A 21,801-nucleotide genomic window follows, 5' to 3' on the forward strand; every position below is an offset into this window, starting at 1 on the left:
TGCAGCTCCACTGTGCAAACGAGAGAGAAGGGAGGAAGACCGACAGCTCCGCCACCCCTCTCCCCTCCTGGCAGCCGATGCCATTTCAGCTTACTGGAACTGCTCCTTCTTAAGTTAGGGAGCTGGCACAGAAGCTCTTGCACAGGCTTGAAAAGAAATAGAGCTGCCTGACATACATTCAGACCACTGGGCGCAATGTTATGCAGGGGTCTCCAACCATGGCTCTTCAGGGGCTCAGCCAGAGAAAAGGCTTTCCAGACAGTGGCTACTGATGTCGGGGGCTGAACCGTGAACAGCAAATCAATGAAGAATGAACTCAAGCTCTTTGTGAACCTGGACCTGACCAGTCAGAGGGAAGCTGGCAGGTATTTTGGCCATTAGGCCACTCCAGCCATAGATTCATCTTGAGCCTCTGGCTAGAAGAATCTTGTGATTGGCTAGAACTCATATATCTTGTGATCACCTGAGGCATTCCCCCCCCCCATCATGAACAGCTGTAGTAGGATTTTCTCCCTTACCCCTGATCCTAATTAAAATTCTGAGCCTAATAGAACCAGGAAAAGAAGAAAATGCCCTTTACTCTCTTCTTTCTAGGGAGAACAGTTATTGGGAGAGCTAAGAGGCTTTGCCAGTTCTTAAGCACAGTACCTTTCCTACTTTAACATCATGCACAGTGGTGTTATGTAAGAAACAAGGATTATAACATCACTATATCCCCCCCTTCCAATTTTTTCACCGTTGGATTACAAGCTCTCCCCCCAAAAGCCATTTCTTCTGTGCAGCTTAAACACTCTGGGTGAGTTGATTAATGGAGGGAAAGCAACAAAACTTTTTCCCATGCTGAAGAACAGAATGTTCTCACCGGAAAAGCTTTTGTATTCAAGTGGGCAACAACAACTTGCCTGTGTAGAGACCCACATGTATTGGGCACCAAAGAGATTAATTCAACATTGCAGAGGACGAACAGGGGCATGTAAATCCCTGCCCCCAATCAAAGCAGAGAAAGGAAGAAAGGACTGGATTATTGCCGTATGGAGCAACTTCTACCCTATGCTTCAAAGCTCTTCTCATTGCTCTGTGGCCCTAGGGAGAAACCACATAAGGCTGGAGAACACCTAACCATGTGGCTCAAGTTGGTCCAGCGTTCAGACTACTGAGGCAGGGGAGTCACACCGCTTCAGGAGCAAAGCCGCTCCAGAGCACTTTTTAGTTTTCTGGATGAAATGTACTGGGAGGAGAGAGGTGGTACAGGCTTCATGGCTCCAATGGTGGGCAAGGACAGCAATGCTCCAGAAAGAACAGGAGTTAAGCAGTTATCACTGCTCAAGGTGGACAAGAACAGCCAGATAGATTTTTCCCAAGGGGCAAACGGAATCCAGTGAAAACATCCAAGAGGATCTTAGTCGAGAGTGTGACTGTTTGTGTGTTGGGGGTTCCTCAGATTTCCAACAGGCACAAGCTCAGAATGACGGAATTCAGTGAGCATAGTAACTTGCCCCCTCTACTGGCCGAGACTGGCAATAGAATTCCTCTGCTCCCCGTGAACAGGAAGGGACACACAAGGACTATTTTAAAAATGGCCTTTAATTGGAACCTCCCCTTCACTGCAGTTTTTATTTTTACACAAAAATCAATTAAGAAAATGGTTACAGGTGACTGAATGAAGCATTATACACATACATCATTGTCAACAGAGCTCACTCAATCGGGGGGAAACCACCCAAAACCACAAAACACTCAGATGTGTTTTTTTTTAAAGAAAAAACGGAAGGAGATTCTAGGCAGATGGATAAGAGACAAATGGACCTCAAAATAGATGACCCCCCCCCCTCTTCATCTTAACTACCCTATGGGAGGGGTGGGGACTGGCTCAAAACCTTCAGCTTTTACGGCAGACACTCCCTACAAAATCTACCTATTCTTGCTAAGGAGAACCAGGGAAAAAAACACTGGCACCCCACCCCCCACCTCGCCGTGGAGCAAAAGTCTCATTTCCCAAACACAGACAACTCTACTGAAATCCATTTGTTTCTTCAACTCTACTGGCAGAAGTTCAACAGTGGAGACGTACAAGACCCTGGAAAACATGGAGTCTTTAAGGTGGAATTAAAATATAAGCCCAGCAAGGAAAAATTAAATAAACAGAAGATGCCATTCTGCGTCTGCAAGGCATGTGAGAGATGCATAATTTCACAAAAGAGGGCTTGCTGGCTCCGAGGCTGGACCCGGCAGTTTCAACTGGAGCTCTGCCACAACACGCACGTCCCAGGCGTTCCCTGTTCCTACCACAAAAAGGGTGGCCAGTCCTCACTTCAGAGAGGTGCTCGGGGCTAGTGCCTTGACGGGTCCAATTATCGAACACCAGTAAAGTCAATCAAAACAAGAATCTGACAAGAGTCACGCACTCCTCTAAATACAGGTAAGGAGGGGGAACGTCCCTCACATGCTCCTGGCAGGGCCTCGTTCCATGTTGGAGAGAAAAACAACTGTATAGAAAAAACATTCTTCAGTTCTGTGGTGGCGGTGGTGGTGGAGCAGGGGGCATGCCAAATGGTGGCAAAGCTGGCACCCCCACCCCCATCATGGTGACAAAGTTAGAAGGGTCCATGGGAGGCGGAGGAGGGGGAGGGGCGTACATCATGCCCGCGGAGCCAGGGGGCGGGGGCGGGGGAGGAGGCGGGGCCCCTGGCGGCAGTGGAGGCTGGACCCCTGGAGGCAAAGGTACCATGGAGGGGCTGCCTTGCATCTGCGGGGCCCCCGTAGAAGTTGCCGCCGCCCCCTGCTGCTGCTGCCATGGAGGGATGCCCCCGCTGCCAGCGCTCGTGGTGGTGGTTGTCGTCGTATCTAGGATTTAACACAGCATAAAGTCATTCCAGGAGCCACGGACCCAGGGTCCCGAATCTCCCCAACCAGAGAAACAGCTGACCCTTTTCTCAAGACCATGTCAGGGGAGAGTACTCTTCCCCACCGTGAGATGACCTAGTAGGGCACACCTGGGAAAGGTGCCTTTTCCTCTGACCATCCCCAGGGCATCTGGCCTACAAGCCAAGGATGGGCTTTGTAGAAAACATCAAAAGGGAAGCCAAGGATTCAGCTCAAACACTGGGAGAAACCACTCCGGGGCAGCGGAGGTTTTCTAAACCTGGCCCAGGAAAACAGAGTGGCCTCCTACCCCCAAGGGCAGCCCCACGTCAGGAGGACTGGGCCAAGGTCATCAACTTGTTATTAATATTGGCCAGAGTCGCGGAGGTGCAAAATTAAAAGAAGTTCTCTTACTCACTTTGCTGCCATGGCAAGGGAGTACTGCTGCTGGGAGGCGGGGGTGGAGGCTGCTGCTGCTGCTGCCATGGGGGAAGAGGACCAGAGGGAGGCGGGGGAGGCTGACCACTGGGCGGCGGGGGCGGCGGGGGCATCATACCCATCGGAGGTGGCATCATACCTGCAAGCCCAGACAGGCCATCAAGCTGACCTTGGGAACTATCCTCCAAACCTCATCCCCCCACCCTGGTCATCCAAGTGACAGACACCCCCCCCAATCAATGGGAAAACAATTCCGTTTTCTCACCTTTTCCTTGGAGGCGATAGACCCCAGAGCCCACTGGCGCATTGCCCAGGTACTGATCTTAAGGGAATGAGAGACCGCAGCCTTAGTGACAGTTGAAAAAGACCATCCTCCCCAGCCCCGCCCAGCCAGCCACTGTCCTGTCTGCGTGTGGAAGTGGCCAAAAACACCCTTCCAAGCTCACTAACAAAATTAGCTTGCAGCTGCACTCTGATCAGCCTTTCTCCATCCGTGATGAAAATGCCCAAGGACCACAAAGTTGTACTCACCCATGTGATGGGGACCTGGTGGGCCATGAGGATGCGGTCCCTGGTTCATTGGAGGATTGTGTGGCTGGATCCAAGGTGGGGGGCCATTTGGATTGTGCTGCATGGGATGACCACCATGTCCTCCCATGTTTGACATTGGGTGAGGGAAGTTGTGAGGACCCCCAGGCCCTGCTGGCCCTCCTCCGCCACCGCCTCCACCGCCGCCTCCTCCTCCACCACCACCGCCTCCTCCGCCGCCGCCACCTCCGTGCATGCTATGGAAGGGCCGATTTTCAGAAGGGCCAGAGTTCATCCAGGGAGGGCGGTTCTATGCACAGACACAACAGGAGGGGAAGAATTCAGTTACACAAGAAAGAGAAGCCAGGGGTGCTCTACACTAAAAATACCCACATCCCGCCCAATACGGAGGGCTTCTCTGCTGAGAACACAAGCATCCCTTAGTAATTTGTAACAACTGTCTTCTATGAAGGCAACTCTTCCCTTTGGGAAAACAAACGTTTTATTCCCTGGATTCCAATCTGGTCTAACAACATCCTTTCCAACAAGTTACTCACAGGGGGAGGCTGGTTGTTTCCAGGCCCCGATGGTCTTGGGCCGCTTGGAAGGGGCGGATTAGAAGGTCCTGAAGAAGACCCCACAGATGCTGGGACAGGGGCCTCTCCCAACTCAGCCATCAGAGACAGGTACTCTTTATCCATGCGAGCTTTGTCCTGGGCTGATTGGGGATCTCCCGGCCTGAAAGAAGGAAGTCATAATCAGCTAGGACCCCAGTTGTCACATAAGCAAACAATTCTCTCTCTCTCTCTCTCTCTCTCTCTCTCTCACACACACACACACACACACACACAAAGTAGCCAAGATGTATTCTAGAGTTAATTAACTGCCAAAAAACAATGCAAAGGTCTGCCATGCTAGTCTGCAACAAGCAAGTCTGTGCAGATCTTCACCACTTATGAGAATGAGCCAAGTGCACAGCAGCTTTTTCTAGAGAACAGGCAATGTAATCACAGGATACTAAAGAAGATGCTTACCGGGCAAACTTGCAGTCTGATGCAATGTGGCCAGCTCCTCCGCACTTGGTACACACTGTCGTGTTGGTGATGCTGCGGGTTTCTGTATTTTGCCATGGGCGCAGAATCCTGAAGCAACAGAGAAGTTAGGCCTGACTGACAATGCAGATGAGTTCATTCCTACATGGCATAAACTGAGGTCCCCCAATGGGTACCTGTTGTCATCTTCGCGTAGCGTCCCATTGAGGCGGGCAAGCTCCCGCAGCTGCATCTTGCGCAGATCATTCTGGTCCTCTGGTGTTTCAATCCCTTGCTTCAAAATGTTCCGGATCTAGAAGACAGAAAAGAAGCACGCTGCTGTAAGAAAACACCACTGACTCTGATCAAGGGCCTGACTCAGCAGAAGGCAGCTTCCCTTTGCAAGTTTTCATGAAGAACTACAGCGCTGGACTGTTCCTCCACGGGTGCTTCCGGTATACTGGACCAACCAAGAGATGTTGGTTTTGAAGCAGGCTTTTTACCCATGGTTTCTCTTCCTAGAGCGGCAGAGAGTATCTTTGGAGAGGAGATTTCCACAGGGCAGGTCTATGGCCCCCAACTTCCTGCTGAGTGCAGAATCTTTTTAAACTCTCTATACTCCCTCCACTTGGATCAGTCATATATGGTGTATCCTAAACTGATGCATATTCTTCTTCTTCCACTACTAAATAAAAAAGGCATTTTTATATTTTGAGAGAACCGGTAAAAAGTCAATATTAGAAAAATAAATAAGCAGGAGATCTTCAAGCATTTGAAGGCCCAGCCACATGGTAGGGAACCTGCAATGACTATTTCCTTTTCCCCTCCACCTCACACCCTCACATTTCCCCGCCTCCTCCTCTTTCCCAGCCAATAACCAATCTACCTTTCATCTGCTTCCCATCCTCAGCTATTTATTTACTTCATTTACACCCAACCTTTCTCCATCACAGGGGACCCAAAGCAACTTGCATCATTCTCCTTGCCTCCGTTTTATCCTCACAACTATGAGGTAAGCTAGGCTGAGAATGTGTTAACTGGTCCAAGGTCACCCAGTAACCTTGCATGGCACAGTGGTGATTTGAATCTGGATTCCCAGATCAAGGTCTGAAACTCTAACCCAGGAGTCTGCAACCTGCGGCTCTCCAGATGTTCATGGACTACAAATCCCATCAGCCCCTTGGCCATGCTGGCAGGGCCTGATGGGAATTGTAGTCCATGAACATCTGGAGATCCGCAGGTTGCAGACCCCTGCTCTAACCAGTACCCTGCACCAGCTGTCGTGGGGTGACTGCTATTGAATCAGGCAGGCAGTCCAAGTCTGACTCAAGGGGTGACTCATGTAAGTCATGTCTGCCCCCAGAGGCAAAACAGCCCGGGGAAGGACATCCCCTGCATTGCCTTTTATTTACCAAAACGAAGCCTGAAAGGCAGGCAGTACTTTTGGCTGCCTAGCAACAGCTACCAAGGACATTTCTTTCTTAAAGCAGGTGCTGTTTCTATTATTCGGGGGGATGGTGGGAAGTATCCCACCTTCAAAAAAGTTATTTTCTGCAAACTTGGGATAATTTTCAGGTTTTAGAAAGATCTGTGTTGTCTGTTCATGGCTCCAACCTCTGGATTTAAGTAGCCATAAACATTACGAATTAGATACACTGATATCTAATGCACTTTTGATGAGTGCATGAGAAAGGGTTTGTGCAAAAAAAAATCTAAGATAGTTTCTAAATCTACTAAATCATGAGGGACAGCACATCTCCAAAATGGCCAGTGTCTGGAAAGTTCCCCCTGCAAAGCCTGTTTTCAAATGACACTTTGATCATTCTTTTAAAACATTAGTTTCCGCCGGGCGTGAGGGAACATCTGTGAAACTTGAATGAAGTCTTGGATCCAGCACAACATTTTCAGGGATAGAAAGATTTCTGGCTGTGCAATGCAGCTTCCTTGCTTCCCCCATCCACTGCACAGAATATTGCTTTTGAAGGAAATCGTTCCACTCACAGAAAAACCATGCTGGATCCAACCAATGGATGTGAGTTTTGAAGAACTGTTCGAGATATGGGCATAAAAGCTGAAAGCACGTGATTAGGAAAGCAGTGATCAGGACAGCGATCATCAGTTACTTCACACTGGATCAAGGAAGCTTTGGCAGACAAAAAAAGTGAGACACAATCACCCAATCTTTCCTGTTGCTGGGCAAACCTTTGCATCAAAAGACAGCTAGGACAACAAAATTATCCTCATTTGAAAGGTTTTCTCTGGCCTGCCTGAGGAGTCTGACTGAGTGACACAGTTAGGAAAGGCTCTTTCTACAGCCCAAGTTGCCTAGCAACCACCATTATGTTGTGTTCCCCTCTTCAGGGGAGATCTTGGCTCCTTTACACCAGCTCCTTGGAATGAGCAGCTTCACCAATGAATGCTTCGCAGTGTGGTCTGCCTTTCTGCTGGGGACTGCACCTGGCGGCTTTTCCTCCCTGCCTTTTACCTGTTCCACGGCCTTCTTCACATTCTCCATGGTGTTGGCAGTGACAAGCGCATGAAGGGGCTCATCCTCCCCAGGCAGCATCTGGCCATCTTTCCGTCCCACCTTCCCTTCTTTCACAGAACCTTTGCCTCTGATCATGATCTTTGCATTACACTCCTTCTCAATGTTCTTCAGCGTGTTTCCTCTGGAAAGACAAAATCCAAACCCGGGTGTTTAACTGATGTCAGCCAACCAGCGCTCTGACACAAGTCCCCCAAAAGAGGAGCCACCCAGACGGATGGGAAAATGGCACTCCACACACTGTAAGAATCATCAAACAGGTTCTGGGGGGGGTGGGGGTGGGGAGGAGACCAGCATCATTTTCAAGCTTAAACCAAAATCCAGAGATAATGCTGAAAAAGATAGGAAAAAAAGGTATTCTGCTTTGTTATAGAAAGAATTTGGATTGAACTGAATTAGTTTTTTCCCCTCTCAGACACTCCCTAAAACAAAGACATGTTCTGCAACCTTTCTGCAATATGAAGTATTCAGGGACTGCCCATTTTGCCACCTCTCAACCTTCATATGAACAGAAAGCTCATACCTGGGTCCAATCAGAAGCCCAACGAAGTTTATTTCAGGGTATTCATCCTGTGGGATCATCACTTTATCACTCACTCGGGTTGCTGGTGGCCTGTGGAAGATTAGATAGTGCCCATCAAGATCTGGTTGTCATCCACAATGGACCCCCTTTCTCAGCTGAGCTCATCACTAGGGTCAACCTGGTAACCCTCTAGGGAAAGCCCACAACGGAAGGGAAAGCTCTGCAACAGGCAGAAAGCCGCAACTACGGCAGAGCAGCCAGTCCAACCCCCTCGCCTTACTTGTAATCAGCTGGTGGCTTGAAGTCTGGGTTGAGCGCCACCATCTCCGTGATCAGGTTGTGCCTTTCTTCCTCCAGCTTCTTGCGTGTGCGGAACTCACGGGTGTTCAGGCGCTTCCCCTCGCTATTGTAGATTGGTTCAGGGGAAGGAGACCTGCAGAGGAACGATTCCCAGTGACTCCTTGTAGACCTGAGCCCGAAAGGCCATTTATTAAGTACAGGTTCCCCTCAACTCTAGCACAATTTGCAAAATAAATTAATTAAAGAGACCATAGGAAAGGAAGGTGTAAACTCACTCATGCCCGTTATGTCACACGGACAAGGTGGTTGTAGCAAATCACTGCCTGCTACCAGGAGGGAAAAAACCTGGGATATTTTATTTTGGGATAGGAGGGGTGTAGAGAGGGAAGCAGGGTCGCACACAGCCATGACAGCAGCTCTGCCATGAGTGTGCCTGTTGTTAAAAAGGGGGAGAGGGCAGGGAAGATGGAGAAAGTTGATTCACACAGAGAACAAACTTTCCAACTTCATTATTCCATGTAGCCAAACATTTAGGAAGGAACCCTGGTGCAGGAGGTAAATCAAAGAATTATTCAGGTTAAATCTGGATCTTTTAACAGCAGAAAAGTAACAAGACAGGTTACGCTTCTCTCAGATTCTTCCTGGCAGTACAAGTTAGGTCTATTGCACTGGCACCACGTGGATGGGTCAAGGCTTCTGTTCTGGCTTTACCTCCACTTTGTTGACTGCATCAAGGACGACTGAACCTGTTCCCTGTGTTTAAGGGTTAGAGAAGTGGGCTTGGTGCAAGTTGGACAAGCCCACCCTTCTCATGTTGCAGTCTGGGTTGTAAACCGCTAGAGACAGACCTGCTTTCTCCATGCAGTTTAGGTGCCCGGACAGCAGAGGTACTAATAAATAAAAAGTTACAGCTAAAATTTAAAAAAAGAGTCAGTTTGATTTTACCACAGCTGCACTTGCGGTAAAAAAAGTCACACTCCTAGAACTTTGTTTAAATTTTATGGACCTTCTTCAAACATATTGAAATAAAAATTTAGTTAGCTGCAAGAAGGGAAGAGATATTGATCATGTTATCAAAAAAAAAAGATACATCCTTGTAGTAATCAGAAACCTAAACCTTGGGTTTTAGGAAAACAATCTTTTCTTTCTAGCTGGTTAAAGGATTGATTAGAGCCAGTTGATCCCAAGGTCTTCTCAGCTTGAAGTGAATAATCAACACCAGAATATGAAATAAAAGATCAGGAGTAATAATATGTAAATTACACCTCCATTTCTAGGACCCAAGAAAGCTTAATAGTCCCAACGCAATGTGATCTGTCCCACCCCCACTAGCAGGTTCTTTTAAACACAAACACATATGATTAAACAGTGAGGAAAAGGTTTCAAGCTGAATATATCTAATTGTTGTGTGGAAAAGTTGCTTTCTTGCAAATAATTGAGAACATTCATTTTTGCTGAATGGTAAAGGTATCATATTTTAACCAGTTTGGTCTCATTATGAAAAAGCAGTGAATAAACATACTACAAACGCAGATTATACACAAGATATTGCAGCCCTCCACCCTTGGCCTGCTTTAACCTTCACATGAGAGAAACCTTGTTGGCATGTTAAAATTAAGACCAACAGCCCCAATTCATTCGAGCACAGAAGCAAGCACAAACATTTATTCCCACCAAGAGTATGTCTATCTGTCAATATTTACCTACACCCCATTACTGTGGTTGTTAAGAGAGCCAAAAAGGCTCTTTGAAGCCTAAAACAGACAATATGGCGCCTCAAAATCTAGAGTTGAAAACATTTTTTTTTTGACCGGGCAGAGGGAAAGGCTCATTAGCAGCCTCACCCCATTAACGGACCCAAGTAATTTCAGCTGGGTTTAATTTGAATGGGGAAAAAAGGGATTTTATGGTATTCCACTTTCAACAGCAAGAATTGGTCTGCAAGTTGTGCAACATGCTATAACACAACACATCCTTCATTGTACCCTCTAAGAAATTAATGTTGACGAGCCAATTTTTTTTAAAAAAGCACACACAAAAGTCATTTTGTTGGATGACACTGAAGCCCAACAAAACCAAAGGCGTCCAATTCCGCACATTGCAGGTGCAGTATTGCCTGAGCCCAGCTCCCCAGATATTGGCCAATGCTGTGTAGTAGCTGCTACCAAAGAAACTGGTTAGTACCCATCTGGTTTAAAAAACCATGCTCAGCCACCCAATGGAAAGCACTGCAAAATCAGCGGTCAGAAAAAGTTCCCAGGCTGCTCAGACTCAGTGACTGTGCTGAGGATTCCTCAGTGTGAACCTGTGAGAAAGACTTCTGAACACCTGCCCAAAACCAGCAGTGAACAGGATAAATTAGTTGGCCACCGTATTCCTTTTCTTACAGTCAGGTCAACGATTACAACCTACTAGCTCGGAAATTCCACACCGAAAGTGGAACCTCAGCCCCTTTTTGTGGCTTTGCTCTCCCTCACAGTAAGAATCTCAGCTACCGTGTGGGTCAAATCAGACCACTGAAGACATTTCATTAGGAAGGAATTTTCATGGAACTGACATTACGATGCCACCAAATTTTTTATTGAAAAAGGTAAAAAATGTTACTGTCAGCTGGTTAAAACTGTTTCCCAACCTGTCCTCAGGGTTAGGGGGGATGCCGAGGTCTCCTGTGCGCAGTTTGCGAGTCAGGTCTTCTATCTGCAGTTGCACTGGAAGAAACCAGGTTAGGAAAGAAAAAAGGATGGAAAAAAAGACAATGTTACCAAAAAACATCTCAAAACTCATCAACAAAGCATGAAGAACTGGAGAATTTGCAAGGGACGACTGATAACATCAACATAAAAATCAGGAGACCCACAATGTTATGCCAGTCAAATACGTTCATCAGGAATCCAGAACAGGCCTTCCTTGGGTTTACTTATTTCTATCAATCTTCAAAAAGAATTATTCATCAGGAAGCAAAGCATTCATTTGAAAGTTAGCAAATATTATCTAATCCTTTTAAACCCAATGTCCAGTTTGCTGAAGAAAGCCACCCTTGATGTGCTATACTTGGTAGTGGGCAGACTTTCAGTCGAAATACTGATGTTTAAATTCTAATTTTTTAAAAGATCAAAATCATATTATTACAAGTGTTGGGATCAATTGAGAGAAGACTTCAAAACTGCACAATTCATAACCGGTTTAGCAACAGTCCTCTCATTCTGGAGATAGTATACTATAGGCCATGCTTCTGTACTTATTTATTACTAGTAAACTCTACATCTTGAAATGCAACATCGAATGAAACCTTAGCATCCTTTAGCTTGCTCATTAGCCTATATTGCACACAGACAACCAAGGTGTCTAAGGAGGCACAAACAGATGGCAAAGTATTCAGCAACTGATTCTTCAATCCATAACAAAGTGTTTGATTCTGGCTCATCCAAGAGCACACACGTTAAGTAATAGTTGCCCAGCTTGTAAAGAACAGCAAGGCAAAGTAGCAAATGGTTTGGGACACAACCTCCAAGCACTGTGTTTTGAAGTAGTACTGTACACCTATCAGTCTATTCTGAAGCATGTGGTTTGCAGACTACAAGGCCAACTCGCCACTAAGCAAAGTTTCATTCATACCAACGGGGGGGAAACTGCAACACAACAGATTATACAGACAAATATTTTATCATTTGGTACCATTAACACAACGCCATGCAGTCTACACAGGTCTTCACATACCTACTCATAAACCAGAGTGCCCCAGTCCTCCTTTAAGGGAGGCCATCCAGCAGCATCCAGATCCCACCTCACACTTTCCACAAACTGCCAAAAAATGGGGGATGTTATATTATTTTATGCCAAGCTTTGATACAGTGTAAGAACTGGCTCCAGAGCTCAACAGTTCAGAGAAGTAGTGAGGTGGGACAGCTCTGGCTCACTCTCAACAGGGAGAAGCTGAATCAGAGATGGGCTGCTTCTGCCTACTCTAGTGGCTTAATGTGGTACTTCCTCAAATCCTCTGGCACGTACGTCAAAGCATGCCATCAGCAGAACAACTCTGGGTGAGGTGAGCAGCCATTCTCCTTTATTCCAGTTATTATCTGCTCTCCTTCTCAACTGGGGCAGGTGCTTCTAGGAAGGGCTCTTCTTTGCACCACCAAGGAAACGAAAACCACCCCTGCCCCTTCTTGGAAGTATTCAGAATACCATCCAGTCAGCTAGGAGCCCTCCACCCCAGACACTGTAAACCACCATGAGGGACTAAATGGTGAGATATGCATCTGTGAAACAATTATTTAAGTTATCACCTGATCCTTCCATGAGGAGGTCTCTCTGCAACATTGCGCTTTTTGATACAGTACTGATTTAATCTCAAGTTAATGATACCAAATGTTATATGTGTGATTACAAAATAAATTCTATGATCTATTAAGGAATTCTCTCTCATTAGTGCAGTTATGAATTTGCCCAACAGTCATCTGGTTTGGTGTGGATCACTTCCCTCACATTTACTCAGTTCAGTTGAGGTCTGCAAGTTCCATCTTCGGCACTACAGTTAACTGAGTAAATGGAGTACTCATATCTTTGCATAGACTGAGAATTCTGATCTGATGAAGCTGTTTCTGTTAAATGTCTGATAGAGCTGCTCAACCAGTTGCATATCTAATTAAAAACACTGCATTTCTAAAATCAACACCTCAGCATCAGGAACTGCCTTCGCAAATAGTTTTTCAAATTAATCATTCCCCCCAACATCAATTCTGCTGCCATTTCAATGCACACTAATTCGCCTTAACTAGAGACATGTCATTTTCTTCACATGTATAACTCAACATCAGGTGGTGTACCTTGATTAAGCTGAAATATTACTATACCTACAAGAAATACTGTAACATCTATAAGTTCAGAAATAAGTTCCAAGAGCCAAAGAAAACGGCCCTTTCTCTTATGTAAGAAGGCAGTACAGAGGATAAAATCAAAACCAGTTTTATCCACCAACATTAAATGGCACACCTCTGCAATGCAGAAATTTTGCTTGACTGAAATAAAAACTGTTCTGCACTACATAAAAACTGATGTTGGGATCTTGAAAATAATCCTGTAGTAGGCTTTCAAGCAGCCACACAGCGCTCAATAGTGCTATAACTGAGTGTTAAATCAAAATTCTCAGTGGTTTATGCATAAGAAAGGAGTTAAAAATTTCCCACTCTAATGAGATAAACAGATATTACATGGTGCTGTATTAAAGAAAAAGCTAGCTTTAAGCTAAAAGGCAAGGACTGCATCTGATAACATATTAGAGCAAAAGTACACTAGCATATTTCTGATAAATATACACAAATGAATTTAACATTCACATTGCATTGCTTACACAAATTAAATACCATTCTCATTTTCACACACAGTACAGTAACATTTGCCACTCCCCAGTTCTTGCAGTTTCAGCACCATAATTCCCACAGAACTCTGCAGTATCCCTTTCCCAGCAACTGTGTACCCAAACTAACAGCGCCCATCCTCAAGTATCTGAAGATGTCAAAAAACAAACCAGAAAGTAGGAGTAGCTTTGAGTGGCATCAACAATCTTTACCATCTTGTAGACTCAATTTAGGTTTGGAAGAATCAGTGTAACAACATAAAAGGAAGTCAGAAGGAAGTCATGGATAGGTCACTTTGTAATATTCCGCTGTGAAAGAGGTACTTGCTTCCAAACCATGCAGCTTGAAAGGGGACTCTTACAGTGTTCTCCACTAGCAAGGAGTCTGTAAAGCTAACAAGAGACCCTGCTGATTACCAAGTTTACTGGCTAATTAAGTGCAATGTCAGCACATTTTCATCCCCCAACACTTCCAAGGGCATTAGCACCTCCACTATGCCTGTGGAGGACACTGTTTCAGTCAAACAGAACAGGGAGCTAGGATGGAGCACAATCCACTCTGAGCAGAGACATGAATATTATCTATTTTAAGTAACAAAAACAAGGTCATAATATCCCCAGTCCTTGAAAGCACACATTTTAAAACGCCTCATACAACATACAGCAGCTGAAAACAGTCTCTGGATCGGCAATGACATGAACAAAAGGAATAGGCAAAGAACAAGAGTTTACCTATGTAAGCTCTTTCCTGTTCACGAGTAAGCCCAGGGGGGATAACTGTGGGCATTCCAGGGATAACAGTCTTCTGCTCCATGGTATCTTGGTTCCATCTGCTCCTCTTCCTCTTCTTATTAGGAAAATCTGCAAACAAACATTTCTTTATAGGAACAGTGAACACATGACAATCCTTAGTAAGAACTTTGCTTCCTTGATACAATTAATACAGCTTAATGACCAATCACTCTTATATCCACAAAGCAATACCAGTTCTTTTCACAATCAAACTTCCCCACATCACATACTCAGCTGCGCTTCTCCCAGTCAGGGTACCAGACTCACAGCTCCTTTGGATTTTACCTTCATTTACAATATGTGCTAAAAACAAACCATTTATTTTTCCCTGTATACCATTTGTCCTTTTAAAGATGAACATGATGAAGGGGACCATGGAGACAACTAGGATTTTGCACATTTCCTGAGCTACTGCTTGTGTCACACTTACCTACAAATAAACCTGCACCAGGTATTAGTTTGTCTCTAAAACCCTGGGCTCGGGTTAACTTTGGATCCACAAAGCAAGCCAAAGTGCCACAAGGCAGACATATTAGTTAGCCTTCTCAAAGCAATTAATACAAACACTTCAACAGACTGCTCTAATATAAAATACTAGATAACATAGCAACTTATCAACAAGAAAGCACCACGACCCCAGTACAAATTCAAAGCAAACATTACTGTATTTAGCTCCAGCTCAACGACTCTTTCAAATTCACTTCCATAACTATGCCTGAAGATGGCAGCAAGCAGCATTCGACGACCGTTTTCTAACATGGCTGCCGGTTAATTTCTCCAAACATACTGCCACATTTGCTTCTGTTGCTGGGTTATTTACATCAGAGGGGGGCTGCAGAACTGAACAGCATGACAGTTCCTCCAAGGATAACACCATTCTTAGTAAAATTGCAAGGCTTTTACAATACATTCACATTTTGGAGAACATTAACATTCCCTTGATTACTTCTCTTAAAAGGAAAAAGAAAGGACAAGAGAAACCGCCTCCACAGGAGAACAGCCTATCACCATCCAGTTCCTGCTTCTAAAACAAGGGACAACATGGTGCACTGGTCCACACAATTGATTAGGGAAGCCCGAGTTAAAACCCATGTTTGCTGTGAAACTTAGCAGATGAGCTTGGGCTCTACCGCACAGGATTGTGAAGCTACAGAAAGCACCACGTGTGCTATTCTAAGCACCCTTCAAAGGCAAAAGCTAATTTTTAAAAATTTATTTAGAAAATGCACATGACTTCTCTTCAGAGATCTACAAATACACAAATAACCTCTCCTCCATTTTGTCCACAGTCCATAAGACGTGACGCAACCTCTTCCACGGGCATCATTTAAATAAAAGCCAACCTCTCAAGATACCGCTGCAGCTTCATGCCTTTCAGTGATTCTCCCACCATGGGACTCCTTTCCAAACAACCCCCTCCTCCCAGCATCTACTCCTTTCTGTTGTGGACAACATAGCTCTGTATTAGCCACTTTTCAAAAGGGGTGTCACATATTTTTGTTATGTTCCTCATATCAAAGGATTAAGACAGTTACCACCCAGTTTGTAATTTTCCAATGGAATATTGTAATAGCAAAAATAAGTCCCACCACACCTGGAACGCCACACATTTAATAACTTCAAAGGTCTTCTTTTATCAGATAATGGTGGGGTTACAAAAATCACAACCACCACACTAGGGGTGCATGATCCACAACGGTCAAGACTTTCACTTTAATTTGCCATTCTGACATTCCGTTCTGTATTTTTCAAAGAAATAACCTCTTATGTATTTGTGGAACCTGAAGAAAACTCTGTGTGCAAATTCATAACATAATTCAACACCATGTAACTGGTTCTGGTGGGTTTTCCGGGCTGTGTGGAAATGGTCTGGTGGATCTTGTTCCTAAAGTTGGACACAGTGTGTAACAGACTTCCCTCTGTGGTACACCTCTGAAGATGCCAGCCACAGATGCAGGCGAAACGTTAGAAACAAGATCCACCAGACCACGGCCACAGCCCAGAAAACCCACCACAACCAGTTGAATCTGGCCGTGAAAGCCTTTGACAATACACCATCTTAACTCCTTTCTCTGGTTTTTAAGAGACTGGATGAAAGACAGAAGGCCATAGCCAAAACAAGACTGCTTAAACACCGTACCAAACAAGAGCGCAGACTAAGAAAATAAGTTTCATAACTATACACATAAAAAAGGATGTATAAAACATTAAACCCCACATACAAGAACATGCTTAATACTATATATAAACAGAATGTGTTTTGTAAAAACAAATCCACTTTGCCAGCTCAGAGGTCTTCCTGGCGCTGATTCAAGTGTCCCCACAGGACCCTTCCACCCCCACAGCTACATACCGGTAAGTTTAGAATGTAGGCCAAGTTTATGATTCTCTACTAACAAGTAAAGTTTATTTTTAATGCTTGGTTTTATCTAGATAGGTAGACGTTTACTTTCCAGATTTTTCTAATATTCGTATCTTGAACTACATGTGCACTAACTATGCTTTAGTCTTTTTCAGTCAGGAATACAAGTAGCATAACTTCTGGCGGGGCAGGCTGTTCAATCAACCATTGAATCAAGTGCAAGGATCCATTTTCAGAGTATTGTAGTAACCCGCAGGCCAGCTTAGTGTGGACTGCACATGCACTCCATGCAGGTTTTCTGATACCGTGAACAGCATGCCCGCCCCCTTTACAAAAATCAGAAAAAGTAGGGTTGGATGCAATCTACTATTCGTTAATTAACCCCTCTTCACTGCATTCTGCGTCTTGTCTGAGCTTTCGCCACGTGTCCCACAATCCGTTTTTCGTGGTCAAAAGACGCCCCATCGATAAAAGCTGGTAGGATCCAACCCAGAGAGAGAAAACTGTAACCGATGTTGTACTAAAAGAGAAAAAGCTCGAGCGCACACTCTTAGGACGCACCACCCAACAGACACACAATGGAACAGGCCACTCGTAAACCACACCGAAGTTTTGAAAGGAACGTGACACCAACACGCATCACGCTTCCTGACGTGCAGACACGCACACGTGTAGGGGCTCTCCAACTTCACGGCCACTTGCCTTGATTGCCGGCCCCGACCGGGCCACCGTCGTCCTGCTGGTGGAGATGGTGAAGCTGCTGCTGTTCGAGGCCCAGCTGCGGGGGCGGCGGCGAGGGAAACCGGTACTGGCTATACTGGGGGGGCGGCTGTTGAGGCTGCTGCGGTTGCTGGGCCTGCGGCGGCGGCGGGGGCGGCGGCTGGGGTTGCTGCGGGGGCGGCTGGGGCTGCTGCGGCGGTGGCGGTGGTGGGGGCGGCGGAGGTGGCGGGGGCGGCGGTAGCGCCGCGAAGGGGAAGGCGGCGGCCGCCATGAGGCTGGGGATGGCTGGCTGCGGCTGGGCCTGCGCGGGGCCCGGAGGCGGCGGGGGCGGCGGGCCCTGCATCACCAGTCCCGGAGGAGGCAGAGGGTAGCCGGCCTTGCCTGGCGGCGGGGGTGGATGGAGCTTCCCCAACGGCGTCGCGTTCGCTCCGGTCGCCATAGACGGGGAAAGGCACTACCGCGCTCAATGGCGACCGCGACTTCGCGAACCTTCCACGCCAGAGGCTCGCCTCACAAAGGCGGCGGGCGCCTACTGGTTAAGCGTGCGGCTCGTCAAAAGCCCTCGCACCTCGTTACTGGAAGAGTGTTGGATCACTCAGTTTAGGGAAACGATGATTGGGTGAGTGGTAGTTCAGTGGATAGGATTGGTGCGAACTCGCTGGAAGGGCGGGGCGAAGTCCTACTGGGTCTCCTGATTGTCGCTCGGAAGAGAAACGGCGCGGATTGGCCACCGAGCTCAGCGGACTGGAGAATAAAATAGAATCAGCGAAGAGGGCGGGAGAAGAGACCGAGGGGAGGCCTTAAAGTCCAGTGCGCAGTCCTGATTGGCTAGTCTTGACTTGCGCCATTGGGCGCGTAGTGGTGGTGGCGTATCATTTCGCCATTAGAGGTCTATAGTACGATGTTAAGAAGGCCGTGCGAGACGTCAGTGAGACCCTTGTCTCCCATTGGACAGCATCTTGTAGCCAAGAGGAAAGAGCCTCTTTCATTGGCTGACTGCCAAGGAAAGCGTTAATGGCTGCGGTGGTGAACTTGGACGCCTTTCCTTGAATGAGCCTATGCAGCGCGAGGGCATCTGGGAGTTTGGGCTGGTGTATGGCGTAGAGGCTTCTGGGAGGGCTACTTTATGAGTAGCCATTATTACCGCCTTCAGAATTTCGAAGATAGCCAAAACCAACTTCTCCCACCAACATTGCCCTACACATACATAGGGTTTCGGAGGTTTAGGGGTTGGAGCCTGGAGAAGGGGTACCTCGTTGGTACATATTTCTGTTGAGTCCACCCTCTAAAGCAGCCATTTTCTCTAGAGCAACTGATCTTTGGAGTGATTCTGGGAGTTTTCCAAGCAACCACGTGGTGGCTGGTAGACATAGTTCATTTTTTACAGTTCTTGAGTGATGGAGGGGGTATTTATACTTTTTAATTACATAAGTATGCCAAACAATATAATTTGATATGAGTAGTTAGATTTGGCAATCTGAACGTTGACTCACAAAGTCATTTTTCTGCTCAAGTTGCAGCTGGCATGGCAATCCTGTTGAGTTCTCAAGAGATGTTCAGAGGTGGTTTGCTATTGCCTCCCTTTGCATCATAACCCTGGACTTCCTTGGTGGCCTTCCAGACAAATACTGACCATTTTCTGGTTTAGAGATCTGATGAACTAGCCTGGACTATCAAGATCAGGACTAGGAAGTTTACACCTTGGAAAATGTTGGTCTTGGAGCCCAATACTTCCATACAGTTTATTCTACTATAGACCAGCATAACTGTCCTCCTGGAACTAGCTGTAAATGGCACTCTTTCTGCTTTGGGAAGAGGTTTTAGCAAAGTAGTAAGTATATGAGTAAGGAATGAAAATAGCACAAGACATGAGCTTTTTCCCTCCAACCCATGTGCTGAAATACAGTAGCCACTGCAGACGATTCACAATTTGTGTTATGATACATCCAATTAGATAACATATGCATCACCCTTTTTCTTGCTTTTTTGGAACAGGTAATTTTCTTCTTATACATACGGTATATATCTCCTTGGCCAATTGCAATTATTGGAACAGACAGACCTTGAAGTGTCAAATATGCATGTAATCAGAGGTGCATAGCAACAACCTCAAATTCAGAAACAAAGGTGACCATTCCCTGCATTTAAATGAGGACAGCAGACACAGGCCAAGTAACTAGCAGGCAAGTATTGTAGAAGGTTCAGGCAGGTGCTAATTGAATGGAAGCCAAGGTGAGGAGGTCAGTGTTGGTCCAAAATGGTAGAAAAATAGGAGCAAATGGAATATATACACAAAGCTGCCTTATACTGAATTAGACCATTGTTCCATCCAAGTCAGTGGCTCTCCAGGGTGTTCAGGTCTTTCACACACCCTGCTACCTGATAATTTTTTAAAACCGGAACAGTGGCTAGTAAATTTTCTGTTTGCTAGAGAAGAAAATAGCACAATGGTACTGCATGCTGGTTATGCTATGCTAAGTTTGCACAAAAGTGGGTTCTGGAAGAGGACTGTGGGACACATCTACCTCTAGCTATTAGCCCTGATAAGCTGAAAGTATACTCTGGTTTTGCAGGCAGATTACCTTTAATTTTCAGATGCTGCTGTCAGCAGAGGAGAGCTCTGTTTAGACTGTATTCGAAATAGAATATTAAACCAGCTGGACTCTTGGTGTGATCCAGCCTGACTACTCTTATGAGGAAAGCAACAGATAAGGACAAAATGTCATCAGAATGAGGAAGTAACGATTTCTACATCCTCAGAGCAATATACCAGAAACAGCAGGGAAGATCATGCTTGGGAAACTCAAAGAATCGGATGAACTGTACATTTATCAGCACACCAAAGGGAACCAGATTAGCTGCCCTGTGAAGATTGGTTCAAATGAATCACAGAATCATAGAGTTAGAAGAGACCACAAGGTCCAACCCCTTGCTATGCAGGAACACACAATCAAAGCATTCCCAACAGATGGCCATCTAGCCTCTTTTAAAATCTCCAAAGAAGAGGACTCCACCACCCTCCAAGGCAGCATATTCCACTGTCGAATAGCCTTTACCATCAGAAAGTTTTTCATAATGTTTAGGTGGAATCTCTTTTCCCGTAGTTTGAATCGATTACTCCGTGTCCTCGTCTCTGGAACAGCAGAAAACAAACTCGCTCCTTCTTCAACATGGCATTCCTTCAAATATTTAAATGTGGCTATCATGTCACCCCTTACCTTTCTCTTCTTCAGACTAAACATATCCAGCTCCCTAAGTCTCTCCTCATAGACAATGGACTCCATGCCTTTTACCATTTTGGTCACTGGACATGCTCCGGCTAGTCAATATCCTTGAATTGTGGTGCCCAGAACTGAACATAGTATTCCAGGTAAGGTCTCACCAATGCAGAATAGAATGGTACTATTACTTTCTTTTTGGACAGTATATTTCTGGACAGTATATTTCTGTTGATGCACTGGTTTTCTTACCAGCCATATCACACAGCTGACTCACATTCAGCTTATGGTCTACTAAAACTTCTAGATCCCTTTCACATGTACTGTTGTCAAGCCAGGTGTCGCCCATCTTATACCTGTGCATTTCACTTTTTTCTGTCCAAGTGTAGCACCCTACATTTCTTCCTGTTGAAATGTATTTTTGTTAGTTGTGGCCCAGCTCTCTAATCTGTCAAAATCATTTTGAACTCTGACCCTGTTCTCTGGCGGATTAGTTACCCCTTCTAATTTGGCGGCAACTGCACATTTTATTAGCATGCACTTTGAATGAAAAAAGTGAGTAAGGGGAGACATGGTAGAGGTTTATAAAATTATGCACAGCATGGAGAAAATGGACAAGGAGACTTTTCTCCCTCTCCCATAATATTAGAACCTAGGGTCATCCACTAAAGCAGAAGGATAGGAGCTTTAGGTCAGACAAAAGGAATAATTTATTCACACAGTGCATAACAAAACTGTGGAATGTGTTGCCACAGGATGTGGTCATGGTCCCTGTAACCAATGGTGCATTTAGGGGGGTACAAAGTGGGCTGATGCCCCAGGTCCCACTTGAATACTTCATTGTGGGGGTGCATTTGGCCACCTCCTCCACCTCTCCAATATCAGCAAGGAGCTGCACTGGGTAGCCTGCCACGCCACCTCATTCTCTTGCACACCCCCTCCCCCACCAGCCTGAACCTCTATGACCCACCACTTTGGGCTGCTGCCGCCGCAAGCTCACCTCTTTCCCGAGCTCTCCCTTCAAACTCAGGGGAGAGCAAGCAGGCAGATGGCACAGCGGAGCGGGGGCAAAGGAGCGTGATTGGCCAGCTGTGCCCCTTCCTCCAGCAGCAAACTCCAGCGATCA

At 45.9% G+C, this 21,801-nt stretch overlaps 1 protein-coding gene across 6 annotated transcripts; it reads right to left on the reverse strand.

Annotated features, from left to right (window-relative positions):
- Positions 1-1,566: 1,566 nt before the first annotated feature.
- SF1 (splicing factor 1) lies at positions 1,567-17,980 on the reverse strand. Of its 6 annotated transcripts, none has more exons than XM_048514422.1 (13): positions 17,440-17,980; positions 14,316-14,444; positions 10,860-10,935; positions 8,208-8,360; positions 7,928-8,017; positions 7,345-7,528; positions 5,057-5,172; positions 4,863-4,970; positions 4,386-4,566; positions 3,832-4,138; positions 3,566-3,617; positions 3,281-3,439; positions 1,567-2,844 (listed from the first exon to the last, which is right to left on the reverse strand). In XM_048514422.1, exons 1-13 carry the CDS (start codon positions 17,894-17,896, stop codon positions 2,595-2,597), a joined length of 2,262 nt encoding a protein of 753 aa, XP_048370379.1. In that variant the 5' UTR covers positions 17,897-17,980; the 3' UTR covers positions 1,567-2,594. The 6 variants fall into 6 exon arrangements, with proteins under 6 accessions (XP_048370379.1, XP_048370360.1, XP_048370370.1 ...); XM_048514403.1 differs by having other exon boundaries at positions 3,566-3,622; XM_048514413.1 differs by having other exon boundaries at positions 3,277-3,439; positions 3,566-3,622.
- Positions 17,981-21,801: the final 3,821 nt, after the last annotated feature.

The sequence above is a fragment of the Sphaerodactylus townsendi genome, linkage group LG01 (genome assembly GCF_021028975.2).
Source record: "Sphaerodactylus townsendi isolate TG3544 linkage group LG01, MPM_Stown_v2.3, whole genome shotgun sequence".
NCBI lineage: Eukaryota > Metazoa > Chordata > Lepidosauria > Squamata > Sphaerodactylidae > Sphaerodactylus > Sphaerodactylus townsendi.